Source organism: Cannabis sativa, chromosome 4 (genome assembly GCF_029168945.1).
Source record: "Cannabis sativa cultivar Pink pepper isolate KNU-18-1 chromosome 4, ASM2916894v1, whole genome shotgun sequence".
Lineage (NCBI taxonomy): Eukaryota > Viridiplantae > Streptophyta > Magnoliopsida > Rosales > Cannabaceae > Cannabis > Cannabis sativa.
Window position 1 is genome coordinate 39,943,382 of NC_083604.1, and position 14,918 is coordinate 39,958,299.

Below are 14,918 nucleotides of genomic sequence, written 5' to 3' on the forward strand. Positions count from 1 at the left end.
GGTGAGATTTGTGGCAACATCCAACCCATGCGGGGACTTCGCCAAGGGGACCCTCTTTCACCCTACACATTTCTCCTTTACTATGAAGGATTTTCTAGCCTTCTTCATGGGGAAGACTGAGCTGATTGGATTCATGGGGTTAAATTAGGTCGTGACGGGCCCAAGCTTTCACACCTCTTCTTTACAGACGACAACTTTCTTTTCTTGAATGCTAATATGGAAGAAGGTAAAAGCTTAAAAACCATTCTCCAAGAGTACACTTCTCTCTCAGGTTAGCGCATTAATTTAAAAAATTTAGAGTTATTTTTGGGGCGCCATATCAACAAAAAGGAGAGGTTCACCTTGGATGTTAGTTTGGGAGTGAAATTGGTGGATTGCCATATTTAGTATTTAGGTTTTCCAACCTATATCAGGAGGCAGAAAAAAGAAGTGTTTGAGGACATTGAGGCTAAGATTTGTAGTAATCTTCAAGGGTGGGACGCAGGGTTACTCTCCCAAAGGGGAAGAGAAATTTTGCTAAAGGCATTGATCCAAGAGATTCCTTGTTACATTATGAGTTGCTTTCGCCTTCACAAAGAACTGATTAAAGATGTCCATTCGATGATGGCCCGGTTTTGGTAGGGAACTGCAGATACAAAGTAGAAAATCCATTGGGGTAGATGGGAGAAACTTTGTAAACCCAAAGCTCGGAGGGAATAGGAGTTAAAGATTTTAGCAATTTTAACCAAGCCTTACTGTCAAAGCACGGCTGAAAGATCATTATAAGCCTCATTCCATGCTTGCTCGAGTCTTTAAGGCATGCTACTTCACCAATATCTCCTTCTTAGAGGCTAAACTAGGCAGGTACAACTCCTTTGTGTAGCGTAGCATCATTTGGGGCCAAAAACTAATTCTTAAAGGTCTGCATTGGAAGGTAAATTCGAGGTGGTCAGTGCGCATTAATGAGAATAAATGGCTTCCCCATAAAATCACATTTTTGCTTCGCACTCCAGCAACAATCCCTCTTGATTCAACTCTTAGTACCATCAAAAACGCCAATGGTACCTAGAATACTGAGAAAATTGAACAAAGCTTCCACCCAATGATGTCCCTATTATCCTTAGGTTAGCCCCTTGTATATCAAGTGTCGATGATGACCTAGTTTGGCACTATAATCTCCAAGGCATGTACTCGATTAGTAGTGGTTATAATGTGGCAGAAGCTTCCCTTTTTACAAAAGAAAACTCCTCTCCTCAGCTTATAGAGTATTGGTGGTTTGAGATTTGGCAGTTAGAGGTTTTGCCAAAGGTGAGGAACTTTGTTTGGCGTGTTTGTAAGGGCTGGCTCCAAGTAGGAAAGGCCCCTTATGCTCGAGGAATAAAGATAGACCCGATCTGTTGCTGATGTGGAGTGTGGGGAGAGGAAATAGTGCATACTCTTTAGTAAGATCTGGAAACATCTTTATCTGTGGCATTTTCTCAAACCCACGGTGACTGACCAAGTGGATCTAATGCTTAGAGCTCATCACCTAATGTCCCAGTATGATTTTTATACTTTTATTCTTCTATCTTGGTTGGTCTAGAATCGAGGAAACAAAAAGAGGCTCCACTTGTATAAACATTGGTTAGAGTGGGCTCAATTAGAGATGGGATTTTTTCTATAATAAATTAAAAATGGAACAAGTTTACATTTATGACCCCAAAAAGGGAAATAAACAAAAATAGAAACTAAAAGTTGTTAAATTACAAAAATACCAGCCAAGGAAAATGGAACCCTCCATCTTCTTCGTGACCCAGCGGACGAATCCCCCAACCCATTCTCAACCATTTTCCTTCCAAAACCAGGAAAATCAGATCTAAAAAAAATGTAGATCTCAAGGGAAAACAATTTAAATCCCGAAAATCTAAATACAAAAACAGAAAGAAAAAAAATCATCCAACCTCCATTGTTGTACAAAAAAAACTCAAAAACAACATTCAGTCAAAAAAGCAAATCACGTTCAAAGATGAAGAATCAAATAGAAGGAGATCTGGAAATCATTGAAACTCACCCATGATTGAATCAGAGAAAGAATTGAAGGTAATAAAATATGAAAAAACAAACATCATCTAAGCTTTCAGAAAAAAAACCAGAAAGCAACCACAAAACAACATTTTAAAAACACCCAGACATAAACAGCCTAAAAGATGAACAATTGGGAAAAAACATATTAACAACAATCTGCAAAACATGAAATTACTAAAAAAATTGTTCACTGTGAAATAAAATTAAACAACACTAAAACTACTAAAACTAAACATTAAAACAACTGTTTAGAAAAGGCCAATAGAACACTAAAATAACAATCAAACAACGAATTAAAAATAAAGAGAAAATGTTATGAAAACTTAAAACCTTCGTACAAAAAATGAGAACAAAAACAACAATAATCCCTAAAAAAATACATTTAAAACTTAAAAACAACTAATAAGAAAACCCAAACTGACAAAAAGAAAAATAGTGTAGTTTGGTTAAATGATGCTAAAAACTATTTAATAGCAGTAACAAAACCAAAAAAAAAAAAAAACTAAGAAAACAAAAATGAGAACAAAAATAAAATAAAAAATAACGGTTGATTAAAAATTTCAACTTAAAAAAATAAAAAAAATTCAAGGTAAACAACTCTTGGGTTTAACTTTAGGCTTCACTTCCAAATCAGAAACTTCATCCTCGAAGTCAAAATCGGAGAGAACCTAAAACGTTATGGAGAAAAAAAATTGAAACACAAAACAACAAACGAAAAACAAAACGACAAGAAAAAAACTAAAAAAAAATTAAAAAACAACCCAACTTACATCCTTGACAAATCTCGAAGATTTGGTTCTCTTTGCCTTACAAGATTCAATCTTAGCTGGAAAAATCTTTTTTTAGAACCAGATGGCTCTGCAGCATCACCCATTCCCTTCTTTGCAATGTCTTTCAAACCCATTTTAGGATCGTAGCATAGATGGGAGTTTGAAATCCGTGAGTTAGGGCTTCACATGGGATGATAGTGGGTTATGGAAAAAAAAAAAAAAAAAAAAAAACTAACAGAAAATAAAAGAAAAATTAAAAAAAAATGAATGAAAGAGAAGAAGGTGGAAGAGATGGAATGTAATATTGGAGATGAAAGAGAAGAAGGTGGAAGAGATGGAGTATAGTATTGAAGAAAACCTATGACATAAGCATGCATAGGTATTTGTGTAATTATCAAACTTTTTAAATATAATATTGAAAAATATTTTTTTTAAAAATGTTTAAATAACCGAATAAAGATAAAAATGTAAAAAAATGACAAAAAAAGATACCAAGTGTAAAAATCCCATTAGAGATAGCTGATTTAATTGATGGGTCGAAAACCAGAGTTCCAAATACCTTAAACTCTCTGAGGTTGCTTAATAGTTGTACATGCCCTCCTCCTAGTTTGTATTGCTTAACTGTCATGCTAGTGTCCCCTTAAATGGTGATAATTATGGAACGAATGTTGTCATTAGAGACTACAAAGGTAGGGTAGTTGCTGTAGGGATAAGTAAACTGTTTGGTCATCATTCAGTTGAAATGGCTGAGGTTATGGCCATACTAGTGGGGGGTTATTTTGGCCTCTCGAGTTCAAGGAAAGCCTTTGCTTATCGAGACGAACTGCTTTCAAGTGGCTCATTATTAGTAGGGGAGTTCAAATGTAGAAACGAATTGGAGTGATTTAATTGATGAGCTACAGGTAGCTTTATATTTTCAAGATTGTATAGATATAATGCATGTAAAAAGATCTTGTGATACAGTAGCTCATTATTGGCTCATAGATCTTTTGATTAAACATTATGGATTGGGGATTTTCCTAAATGTGTTGTCACAACAGATGTATCTTTCCTGTTGTAGTATTTTTTTGTGAGTAATTATACTTCTCTTTCAAAAAATAAACCAACACTAATTCAAAGTTCATTTTACTACGGAAAGATCGAAAAAAAAAAAAAAAAACATGAACAAAATAACAAGACATGGAATCATGGAAGTAATGAAGGAGAGGGGCGAAAGATTATGCCTCTCTTTTTCTTTTTCTATTTTATTTTTTTGAAAATGGTTTTATTTTTTATTTTTAGAAAGAACGATTAGGCCTATCTTCAGGAATACTTTAATCAATTTAGTTGCCCACATTTTCTAGTAACTTTAGCAAACCTTTCATTACGTATTGGACAATACAACATGTGACAGTCCAAAACACCCATTCGACGGAAAGATTTAGACGGAAAAAGAAAGTAAAATGTAAAGATAGACTCGGTTGTTTTATGTACCCAAGTGAAAAATCACAATAAACGCATGATTTAAATTGTGGATTAGAAGAGTATTTAGTTGAAGATTATTTTATTTACCAATACCACAGCAAAAATCATAGAAGCCACGTAAAATACACCAACATTACCTCCAGCAACCGATATGCAATAATGCACGCACGTTAGCTTGTTAAGACATTCTTGTAGATCCAAATTTCATTTCTTCTACCCTTATAATAACTCTCAATCTTAGTTACCTTCCATAAATCATAACTTTTAATGAATATAGCTTCTTCACAAGCGCCTTCCACATCTTTCTGATTCCTCAGTGACCCAGATAAGAAATACGAGATGAAATGAAAATAAGAAGACAAAGTAACAGACTAATTTACCAAATAGGAGAGAGCAAGTGAAATCTACACCATGCTCTATTTGTTGGAAGTAATGATGGTTTTCCTAAGTAACCCTTTTCTACTTATAAGAGACCAAGTGTCTTCAGCTGTTGAACATGCTCTAGTGGGAGAGGTGGGGGACACCAATCAGATCCCGTCATTTCACCGTCGACATCTTCAACAACATATTCCTGGTAGAGAAAATATATCAACACCAAAAAATAGTATTTATCCAAGTTCATCAAAAGCCTATTACATTGCTTTCTTCTAACAAAAGAAATGTACTCAAACAAAACTCATTAAAGAATTTAATCACGTTGTGTGGCAGCACTATAAACCCTATTTAGCTATTCAATCTTGTCAAAGGGATGCAAATTAACAATTTATCAAATAGGCTAAATATCAAATTCAACTATAATAAATGAGCAGCATTCTTAACCTATTGAATTTCACTTGTTGGATTAATGGATGGCAACTAGAAACATGTAATATTGCAGCCTAATATAACAAGGACAGAATACTGATCTCACTCACTTTTGTTAGCATCCTTTTCGCAAGTATGTGATAATGCCGCTGCCAAATCCTTTGCCCTACCATTGTAGCAACCAATACACTATAGAATATTCCAATCAAAGTAAATAGTCCAAGCACAACCAATGCCATTATAAACAGTAATGGTAACCCTGCTTCACCAGCACCTCCTAAGCAACCACATTCACCTGCCATACTTGCACAGCTCTCAAAGCATGTGGTGCAGTCAGTCCACATACAAAGTGTGCCAGGCAAATGACAGTCTGCACAGACTCTGCAGAATTTCACAAAAAAAAGAAAACATTAACCATATTCATTTTTATAAAAGATAGATAAATAAATAAACAAAATAAAAATAAGAAGGCATAACAACCAAAGATGAAAAAGATGTGGTTTTACCCAAAAATAGTCCCAACCAACATTGATTAAAGAGAACATGTGTCAGTGAATGAATTGCTCTCTAAAGATTCAAAGATGACAAAGTACAGCCTAAAAGAGCTCAAAACTAAACTTTGGGACTTGGTGTCACTATCAACAGAAAAATTGGACTTCTCATTGAATTGGTATCCAAACATGAAAATTCCCAATTTTGCAAAGATTATTAAGGACTAAAGCAAAAGCCAGCAGGAAGTGCATAAAGGTGTAGTCCTAAACTTCGTATCTTTATTATCATGGTCTAGACTTGAGAGCAACCGTAAATTGCAATAAAACCAAAGGACAGCAAAGTGTGTCTGCAGTGCCCCCTTCCCCTTCAGAGCAGAAAATCTATCTTGATTCTTCCCACCCCTATCCCACTCAGGCCTACTTCATAAATAGAAATCTACTTTCCTTCTCAAATAAATAAATACATAATAAAAGATAGATGTGCTAGCCTTCGTCCATAGCTTCGTATGCTCATGCAAAGAAGAATAGAAATTTAACTCTATAGATTTGATCAATAATTTCTTACCATGAAAGCATACAACCCTTTAGATTTGATAATTAACTTACAGTGAAAACATACAGCTATGCCAATGGCTTAAATAATGAATTTAGAATAAAGAGAGAAAAAAAGAAAAGAAAAAAAGTAGATGCTTGTTCAAAATTTTCAATCCAATATTTCAAAGAGAAAGGAAAGATAATAATAATGATAAACCGAACCGAGAGTAATAATTAAAATCAACCACAGCTAATATCCAAAAGGAAATACAGAATAGACATACCCAGGATGACAGCAACAAAGGCATAATTCTCTGCAAGGCTGGGCCAAATCATTGCGCACTCTCCGATCGTAACAAGTAATGAAGCACCCAGACAAACCAAGCAAAGCGAAAAACAATAGAGCTCCTGCATCCAACAGGATAATAATGTGAATAAAGCAAAAAACAAGGACTAGGTATAAGAGTGTAAGAGACGAAAATCATCAATCAGGACCTGAATAACCAAAGAAAACCAAAACAGTCACAAAAACAGTACAGTACAGGGCAATTATCAGTAACCCAATTGCAACTTCTAAGGAACCTAAAGTCTATTCCCATTAAGACACTCATGTACCAAACACCCCATTAATACTATATAATTCATGAACGTCCTTATTGTGTGTATTCAGTACAGTAGTCAATAATGTGAGAAACATTGCTAGTGAAAACATTACCATTAGTCAGTGGATAAACAGTTCAATCAACAACAAGCTAGTACATTCCTCTCTCCCCTCTTCAAAAATACAATACAAATGTGAAGTACATGCGGGTATAAATAACAAGCATCATCTATAAGAAGCATACATATATAAGAATTTAAAGATGATTAACGTAGATACTTGAGGGTTTAGAAAAGAGATTTACCACAAATGTAATAGAAAGTAACCTCACTATCAAAACCCCAAGCACGACGAAGCCAGGATTGTTGGTAGCCATCTGTCAAATACACCAGATATGCCAATGAAGCTATAACCTGCAAGTGAAAGAAACATGGGATTCAGTAAAATTATCAGAAACTCTAAAAATGACAGCTCGAGAGAATAACCAATGACCTACAAGTTGAACAGTCAGAAATATAAACATGATGTCTCTAGTCACAAAGAATCTGAATTTCAAGGTTCTCCATTTCCTATCAGCAGCAACATGGACTCTCAAGTGGTAAGGGGCTTTACAGGTCGTGCAATGAGCAAATGCAAACCCCTCCTGGAAAGTGGCAAAATCAGTTCCATCAAGTAAAAATGTGAAATATCCAGAAATACATGTGCAATGGATAATATACTATACAGTCTATACTTATTCAAAAATCTATTACTATGTACTAAATTAACATTACGCAAATAACATCATAACCGCATCTCCAATTCATTAAACATACTCCTACGCACAAGAAAACACGTTAGCTAATTCACTTTTGAACCTGTCCATGGTACTAATGATAATTTGTCACTGGAATCAAACTGTGACACTCACAACACTGAAAAATTATTACATTGAAAATAGAAAGGGCAGGAAATCATCATAATCTACATGAAAATGGATCCTTTAATTTGTAATTTTACTCTGGCCTATCGTTGCATTTATATGTCATTACTTCGTATAACTATGCAACAACCATATGCATAAAACATCACAGGATTATCATATTATGCTCCATTTTTCCATTTATTTATTTATTTGAGACTGGAAGTAGTTCGCATACATACCCTTACGGCTCGCCAATGATCTAAACATTCCCGGTGCACATACTTCGATGTGCCCTTGCACTTACAAGGAGCTATAAAGTCCCTACCTGAGAAATAAATTAACGAACACTAATTACTCCACCCTTAAGAGCCTCAATTCAACTGTTGTTAGATAGAAATATTGTTTCTTTTTTCTTTTTTCAAAATTCCACATGAACTGATTAAACTTAATTAATTCCAAGCCAAGACAGACTCAATAAATTGGCTTAGTTGACTAAGCTTTCATTAACATTATCTATCCAAACAAACTAGCAGAAACAACAAAATTGTAGACCACACTGTTCCCTTATTTTTCATCAACTATCCTTTCAAGCAACAATTAACCAATTAAGTATCACTTTCTCTTTTTTTTTTTTCATAAATTATTAAATTTTAAGAACACCATAATGAGAAAGATAAAGACCTAAAACACAATGGAATAGAAGAAGAAGAGAGAAAAGAATAATTGGCAGTTAAAATAATTACCGTCTGTTTCAAGACAAATTCGGCACTGGATTTGTTCGCCGGGTCCTGCCTCGAGGTCGATCTCGTTGGGATCAGTGATCGGAGACGGTGGGATGAGAGGCGAATCGTCGGAGTGATCCGCCATATAAGTGGGAGGAAAGAAGAAGATTAAAAGTAAAAGAGAAATGGAAGAAATGGGTTGTCTTTGTTAGACTGCATTAAAGAAAACCCTAATTCCCAATTCTATCAAAGGGAAGAGAATTTCAATGCCTAGCCTGAGAACGGTGGAGTGGAATGGGATTCGAGAACGTCAACGTATTTCAATTTCTTTTTCGTACCAAACGCCAATTTGTTTTTTATTTTTTTTCCTTTTTCATTTTACAGTTTAGTCCTCTATTATTATTATTATTATTGGAGTAATTATTATTATTATTATTATTATTATTATTATTATTATTGGAGTAATTATTATTATTATTATTATTATTTGTTTTTAAAATTTTTGTTCACTTGACGTGGCATGTCTACATAGATAAAATTAGAATCACGTGGAATACAGTCTGTCAATAATTGAACAAAGTCACCTTGCGTAGCATATCAATTGTTTAAGGGTTCTAAGGCAATTAAGCAAGGTCAAGCAAAGAGAAAATGGCTAGCCAAGGGAGTTTGGTCAGCCAGTCCTAAAAATAGAGCTGGTCGACTAGCACGTGCAGATAGCTTTGAAAAGAGCTAAATGAATGGTGGGGTCCACAACGAACTTTCTGGAAGATTCTCAAACTAAATTTCAATTACGGGTGAGATCCAACAATCCAAAGATATGCATATTCCCTCAAGATAGTATCCAATATTCTAGGAATTTAAGTATTCTTTTTTATAATTTAAATATAAGATATAAAGAGTTATTTTTCTTAATTTTGAGGGGGTATTTACCTATTTGAATTATGATCTTTCGTAAGCCCTACACTATATAAAGAGCATTAGGCATGATGGAAAAGGACTTGAATTTTAAGTCACGCATGCTCATAGCCCTTCTAATCCCTACACACTCCTCTATGCTTCCAAGACACTTAGTTTATTTTCTTCACAAAGTCTCACAAGCTCTGAATCTGTAACACTCAATTCTCTATACTGTAATATTGAAGAGAGCCATAGCTAGAAACTATAAGGTTCAAGCCTGTAATCTGCATGGTATTATCTCAAGAATAAATACAACTAAAAGAGGAGTATGTCATTTTTCGTTCATCTAGGGGGTTGAACCTTTTATAAATTCATGTGTTACTTTCATCATTTATTATTATTATTATTATTATTATTATTATTATTATTATTATTATTATTATTATTATTTATACGTGGTGAAAATCAACAATTAATAAGGCTCCGTTGTTAGTTGACCAAATTCTAAGTTAATATTTTAGTGCTTTCATTGAGAGCTTTATTTGATTTTCATCCATCTCATTCTGATCAATCACCATGGTTCTAACCCGAAGAACCACTTCCTCAGGTCTTCCTTGGGATCCTATGACAATCGATCCCGATGTCCATGTTCCTCCCACCACAGAAGGCCCTACTAATTCGGCTAATACCGTCAACCCTACAAATCCTACAAATCCTGCCGACCCTAGTAACCCTGATGATCCTGCTAACTCGACAAATTCTAATGGTCAACCCTTGCCACCCAGGACAGACCCACCAGTAACGCCTCAAATGGAAGGCCCTATCAACATGGAATAACCTCCACAGAGCACAACTAGGGTTGTTCCACGGTACTACGCAGGAGAAGAGGGCCAGGAATCGGTGAACCATCTATTGGTGAGCCTCACTTGGACCTTAGGGATGATATTGAGTTAGCTAGGCTCAGAGATGTTGTACGCCAAGTCACTCAAACAGGAGAAGAGGAACCATGCGCTGCTGGTTGCGATGCTTTCACCCAGCAGAGATGCAATTTCCTAAGGTAGATGGATGACCAGAAGGCCATCCTTGGAGCCCATCAGGTGGAGTTGAACTGCCGTAATCGAGAAGCCAATGACCTAATGAGGCAGTTTAATGAGATAACTACCGGAAGGGGTCAGAATCTCATAAGAGACCCTCTACAAGGAAGGCTTATTGATAGGTCAGGAAGGTAGACAATGGACAAACAGTCCAACAAGGTCCCTCAAACACGAGGATATACCTTCCCCTGCCTGAAGACGATCAAATCTTCCCAGACAGACCATATGGCAAGAACAACCAGTTCCTGGCACCAGGAGGTGTTGGAGGACGAGAAGACAACTCTGGGTAAGAAACATTGCCAATTGGCTAGGCCCTAGCTGGATAGCATAATAATTATCTCCCCTAAAATATTCAAGAACAATTTGTTCTAAGACCTATGGATCTTATTTTTGACAGATTAGGTCCTAAGATAGGAGAAAACGCACAATACAACAATAACTTGAGGAGGGAGAACTGGAGTGACTTTGTTCCACCTCTGGATAATGGTTTATGGTAGGTGGATCCTCCAAACCCAAGTGGTTGGGAGGACCAACCTATCAATCCACAAACTTGGTTGGCTGGCCAAAGGAACTTGGCCGGTCTGGCCGGCCATGGGGTGCTGGCCGGCCAAGGGTATCTGTCCAGCCAAGAAAGGTTAGCTGAACATGAGGCCACAAGAACAGATCTATTTGTGCAAGCACGGTTGGATCAACTCAAATACATGATCAAAGGCCTATCCAGCCTAAAGCTGTCAGACTTAGAACTTGACAGGTCGATGGGATCACCTTTCTCAGCATATATTAATGCACTGCCCCTTCCAAAGTTCAAAATACCAGCTTGAAAGATGTACATAGGGAAGGAAGATCCCCTAGCACACATAATATACTTTAAGATCAAAACGAATCTCCAAAAAGTAACCAGAGATGTGCAATGTCAAATCTTTCTGACTACTGTCTCAGACAGCCCAGCAGTGGTATTTCAAGCTGTCCCTAAAAAGATTCAACTCTTGGGAGGAATTCTCTGGAGAATTCTATACTCAATTCTCGTCCTTGAGATAAATACTTTCACAACTTGAAGACCTTGTCGAAATAAAACAAAGATAAGGCAAACCCTTGAAAAACTACATTCAAAGGTTCAGGGCTGAGGCCACTAAGGTTAAAGGGCTAACAGAAGAAGGTTGTTATACGGCCATACTTGGAGGTATCTTACCATTGAGTGAATTCTATAAAGATATCAGAAGGATCTCAATGAACAACATGAAAGAGTTCCTCGAGGGAGTTGATGGCTTCATTAAGTTAGAAGAAGTTGTTTGGCAAGCCCAAACAGGAAGACAGGTCAGTGTCGAGCAAACTCAGGGTGTTATACAACCCTAGGTTCTGTCCAACCTGCCGGCTAGCATAAGCAATACCTGTCAGACCTCCTACAATAAGTTAATGGAGGCAAACGCAACAGTAATAGCTCTAGCTGAGATAGTGGCAAAAAAGGAAAGTTTAACAATTCCCCTACAACACAAAATAAAAAGGAGAAGGAGAAAAAGTATTTATGCTTCACCCTCCTGACAAAAACTCCTGAAACAATCTACATGGCCACACCAAGTTGTTGTCCCGTACAAGAAGCCTCCTCCCATTAAGAAGGACATCAGCAAGAGGGACTCCTCTAAATTTTGTCAATTTCATAATGATTTTGGCCATGACACTAATGAATGTCAACATCTAAAAAGAGAGATGAAATTCCATATCAGGAAAAATAATCCTCACCTACGTTGTTATGTGCAGAACAACCAAACTTAGGCACAAGCTACCCATAATGGAGACCCAATGCCACCACTAGTGGCGGGTCACCTAGGGGTCATAATTGGTGGACCACATATGGCAGGCGAAATAAGCAAAGCCTTGGAGCACTATGCTCGGACCCTCCGTCATGAGTTAAAAAGAGACATTCTAGCTGTGGAAGAAAAAGACTCCAAGCAGCTTAAGCTTGGAGAACCTGCCATAGCCTTTGCCGGAGGAGATGCTTCCCAGGTTAGGTTCCCTCATATTGACCCCCTGGTCATAACTGCACAAATAGGGAACATGACAGTTGCTATGTGCATGATTGCTAATGGGGCCTCTTCCAACTTTTTTTTTCAAATTAACTTATGAAAAGATGGGGCTCCAATTGACAGATCTAGCATCTTGTACACAACTAATGTACGACTTCTTTGGCCAAGGCCTTGCACCATTGGGATACATCTGACTGCCTCTGACAGTTGGAGAAAGTCCCACTACAAGAACATTGATGGCTCAGTTTGTAGTAATCAATGTGCCATTAGCCTTCAATGCAATGATAAGCTAGCTAGCCCTACACGACCTGAAGGCAGTAACGTTAATTTACCACCTATGCCTAAAGTTCCTGGCAAGACATGGGGTTGGATGCCTAAAGGGAGATCAATAATCTGCCCGACACTGCTACAACTTAGCTTTGTCTAAAGCCAAAAAAAAAAGATGCCTGCCAAAAGCTCTAACCAAGAGTCTGGCAAAGGATAATAAAGTTCAACCCAAAGTGGGGAGGCAGATTTAGATCCTCACTTTGGAGATCCTGCAGAAAGCTTTGGACCAGTAGAGGAGTTAGAAGAAGTGGAGATTGACCCCACTCTTTTGACTAGAAAATTGAAGATTGAAAAGGGTTTAGCGCCAAAAATAAAATTAGCTTTGATAAAATTTCTAAGGGCAAACCTTGACGTCTTCGCTTGGTCACATGAAGACATGATGGGAATAGACCCATCTGTAATGACTCATGCCCTGAACATAGATCCAAACTTCCGACCTGTACAACAAAAAAGGATATTATTGCATAAGGAGCACGCACAAGCTCTAGAAGACGAAGTTGATAGGCTGAGTGCCAATCACTTCATCATGAAGATTTCTACCCACTCTGGGTATCCAATCCTGTCTTGGTGCCCAAACCAAACAACAAGTGGAGAGTATGTATAGATTTTACTGACTTGAATAAGGTGTGTCCAAAAGATTGTGTCTCGCTTTCAGTGATCGACAAGCTAGTAGATGCTACAACTAGTCATGAGATCCTAAGCTTCATGGATACCTATTCAGGTTACAATTAAATCAAAATGCATCCACCAGACCAATAACATACAAGTTTTATGACAGACTTTGGCATGTGCTGCTATAAAGTCATGCCTTTTGGACTGAAAAATGCAGGGGCCACTTATTAGAGACTTGAAAATAAGATGTTCAAAGATCTTATTAGCCGAAACATGGAAGTATATGTGGATGACATACTGGTCAAGTCATAAAAGGTTGGGTGGAGGATCTCAATGAATGCTTCGTGATCCTTCGAGACTACAACATGAAGCTTAATCCCCTTAAGTGTTCATTCGGTGTAGGCTCATACAAATTCCTTGGCTTTATAGTCAATGCCATGGGAATTGAAACAAACCCGAACAAGATCCAAGCCCTTTTGGACATGAAGTCACCCACAAAAATAAAAGAAGTACGAAACCTAACTGGTTGCATTATAGCACTGAGCAGATTTGTGTCAAAATCCACGAACAAGTGTGTCCTTTTCTTCAACATACTTAGAGGAAACAAGAAATTTGAATGGACAAATGAGTGTGAGACAGTATTCCAATAGCTAAAGAAGCAACTAGTTCAACCTCTTATCCTATCAAAACCTCTAGACAATAAGGAATCGGGCATATACTTGGTTGTTAATTGTTATAAAATATGTTGTAAGTGCAGTCCTAATTAGAGAAGAAGATGGTGTTCAACAGCCAGTGTATTACGTCAGCAAAAGGCTTATTGACATTGTAATTGGATACCCATTCATGGAGAAGCTGACATATTGCCTGCTCTTAGCTTCAAGAAAGCTAAGACCATTGTTCTAAGCTCACCCAATAAGGGTATACACTGACCAGTCGTTACGATAGGTGTTGTAAAAACCTGAAGCATAGGATCGAATACTTAAGTGGGCCATTGAACTTAGCTAATATGAGATCACTTACCAACCAAGAGTGGCCATAAAAAGGCCAAGCTCTCACTAACTTTGTGGCTGAATGTACAAGCATATCTCCTAAAGTCTCTCAAGATTCATGAGAAAATCAAGAGCCAGAGAAGAAGCAAGAACAAGAGAAGAAGCAAGAGCAAGCAAATTCAACCTAAAAGTTGCATTTGATGGAAGCTGTACTGACCACCTGTCTGGTGTATGCTTTGCCCTCATCACACCTAGGGAGGCAACAACTTCACGGGACAATAAAGTTCGGTTTCAAAGCCTCCAACAATGATGTTGAATATGAAGCTCTAATTGTTGACCTCAAGCTAGCACACAAAGTGTGAGCAGATTACCTGGACATAAACAGCGATTCTTTTTTGGTCGTTAATCAAGCCCAAGGTGAATATACAGCCCGAGGCGAAAGGATGATAGCCTATTTGAGTAAGATTCAAGACTTATTAAGTCGGCTTAAAGGCTATACTATAAAGCAAGTTCCCAAAGAAGAGAATACAATGACCGATGCTGTAACACCTTGACCCATAGGGATGCCACGTGTGTGCTTTTACAAACTTATTTCTAACTAATCTATTAGTTTAAGAAATGTGTGGTTTAATTAAAAATTCCTTA

At 37.2% G+C, this 14,918-nt stretch overlaps 1 protein-coding gene across 2 annotated transcripts; it reads right to left on the minus strand.

The window, feature by feature from the left end:
- Window positions 1-4,276: 4,276 nt before the first annotated feature.
- Window positions 4,277-8,708, minus strand: LOC115714177 (uncharacterized). 2 transcript variants are annotated; one of them, XM_030642750.2, is made up of 7 exons: window positions 8,355-8,708; window positions 7,851-7,936; window positions 7,204-7,350; window positions 7,012-7,120; window positions 6,391-6,514; window positions 5,192-5,462; window positions 4,277-4,848 (listed from the first exon to the last, which is right to left on the minus strand). In XM_030642750.2, exons 1-7 carry the CDS (start codon window positions 8,476-8,478, stop codon window positions 4,741-4,743), a joined length of 969 nt encoding a protein of 322 aa, XP_030498610.1. In that variant the 5' UTR covers window positions 8,479-8,708; the 3' UTR covers window positions 4,277-4,740. The 2 variants fall into 2 exon arrangements, with proteins under 2 accessions (XP_030498610.1, XP_060970036.1); XM_061114053.1 differs by lacking the exon at window positions 7,204-7,350 and having other exon boundaries at window positions 8,355-8,701.
- Between the last annotated feature and the right edge of the window lie 6,210 nt (window positions 8,709-14,918).